Genomic DNA, 2,130 nt, shown 5'->3' on the forward strand with positions numbered 1-2,130 from the left:
TAAAAAATTAAAAAAATTATAATGATAAAAAATATTTAAAAATAAAATTTTTTAAGAAAAACGTTGTTTTATAAGCGACTTGAAAATATGTAAAAAAATATTTTCAAAAAAATGTACACTTTTTGAAATAAAGAGTGTTGTTTGATAAAAGAATCACCCGGTATACATTTTTTTCAGGGGAGAGGAGGTTCAAATTTCATCCAGTATTTATTTTATTTTATACACTATTTTCTGGGGGAGAGGTGGAAGGAAAAATGAGTAAGGGCGCCCATGAACATGTACATGAATCAAAACAATTATTTATAGATAATTATGTGTACAAACTGATGAGTTATTACTCTATACATTAGTTAAATTACTTTTGGTTTTAATGTTATTATTTTTTAGGATTTGATGATTGGTGATGAAGCTAGTCAGTTACGATCTATGTTAGATGTTACATATCCAATGGAAAATGGAATAGTGAGGTTTGTATTTTTAAATTTTATGTTCAACTAATAATTGTTCAGTAATTATTGGTTTAATGCTTATTCAAATTATATATAGAAATTGGGACGATATGTGCCATGTTTGGGATTATACTTTTGGACCAAAAAAGATGAATATTGATCCAAAGGAATGTAAAATTATGTTAACAGAACCTCCAATGAATCCAATCAAAAATAGAGAAAAAATGATAGAAGTAAGTATAAAGAATATTTTGTAATAAAAGAAGCCTTCATATTAAAATATAATATGTGAAAAATGTATTGTGAAATAGGTGATGTTTGAAAAGTATGAATTTAATGCTGTTTATGTAGCTGTTCAAGCTATTCTAACATTATATGCTCAAGGTTTGCTTAGTGGAGTAGTTGTTGATTCTGGTGACGGTGTTACTCACATTTGCCCTGTATATGAAGAGTATGTTTTACCACATTTAACTCGAAGACTAGATATCGCAGGTCGTGATGTCACTCGTTATTTAATAAAGGTAATTATTTTTCAATAACTTTCATATTTTATCGGACTAATGTAACTTAATTTTTTTATTTTAGTTGTTATTATTAAGAGGATATGCTTTCAATCATTCTGCCGATTTTGAAACTGTAAGAATGATGAAAGAAAAGTTATGTTATGTTGCATACAACATTGAGACTGAACAAAAATTAGCTTTGGAAACTACTGTTCTTGTACAGTCATACACAGTAAGTTGTATTTTTTAAATTATTTAATATAACAATAAACATCCCAATGTTTTGCAAAAACAACAACATGTAACATAAATATATAATAATTTGAATGTATTATTATAATAGGTAGTATACTATAAATATGAATTATTTGTTAAAAGTTGCTTAGAAGTATTAACTGGTTTCAACCTAACCAATGTATTAAATAGTGTGCCCATATAATTATAGTATTTTACATGGTGAACTACTATGATTTATCTATTCATATTTTATGAAAACAATATTATTTCCATGATAATGGTTATTATCTTCCAAACATTTAGGTACTAACTATAAACTATTACATTTTTTAGTTACCAGATGGTCGTGTTATCAAAGTTGGTGGTGAAAGGTTTGAAGCACCTGAAGTATTATTCCAGCCACATTTAATAAATGTTGAAGGCCAAGGTTTGCATACTTGTGTAACTTTTTAAAACTGATAGTTTATAATAATTTTTCTTTTTTTTGTCGAGGGGTAAAGCTTTAATTTATTACAAATTGTACTAATTAATTTTCTTAAAATGCCTAAAATTAATATTATTTTATTACTGTACATAAGAAACTATGTTGTATAATAATTGCATATTTCAGATATTATAATATGAAATGTTGGTTTTGATGATACATGAAGTGTGTTGTGTTTGATGGACGGTAGTGTTGATTATTTATTGGTTAATTATCTGATGATAATTGTTTGCCATATTTTATTAATCAATGAGGAGATAACAATATTTTGTTCACTATATTTTATATACAGTGGATTCCGCTTAATGTGGGCACGTTGGGACCAGCTTTGTTTGCCCACATTAAGCGGTTGCCCATAAAAACCGAAATTAGTTAAAAAAAAAAAAAATTATTATACAAAAAAGTTTTTATTTTTATTATCATATATGTAATCGAAAAAAAGTGAAATAATTACTAT

At 26.2% G+C, this 2,130-nt stretch overlaps 1 protein-coding gene across 1 annotated transcript in view; it reads left to right on the forward strand.

Annotated features, from left to right (window-relative positions):
• The window catches only part of LOC100166242 (actin-related protein 2), a 9,848-nt gene that overhangs the window by 5,138 nt on the left and 2,580 nt on the right, over positions 1 to 2,130 (forward strand). Inside the window, exons 3-7 of the mRNA XM_001950499.4 lie at positions 388 to 467; positions 547 to 682; positions 761 to 970; positions 1,035 to 1,184; positions 1,523 to 1,616. Coding sequence (XP_001950534.1) covers positions 388 to 467; positions 547 to 682; positions 761 to 970; positions 1,035 to 1,184; positions 1,523 to 1,616 — 670 coding nt within the window. The remainder of the gene's footprint in view (positions 1 to 387; positions 468 to 546; positions 683 to 760; positions 971 to 1,034; positions 1,185 to 1,522; positions 1,617 to 2,130) is intronic.

The sequence above is a fragment of the Acyrthosiphon pisum genome, chromosome X (assembly GCF_005508785.2).
Source record: "Acyrthosiphon pisum isolate AL4f chromosome X, pea_aphid_22Mar2018_4r6ur, whole genome shotgun sequence".
Taxonomy (NCBI): Eukaryota; Metazoa; Arthropoda; class Insecta; order Hemiptera; family Aphididae; genus Acyrthosiphon; species Acyrthosiphon pisum.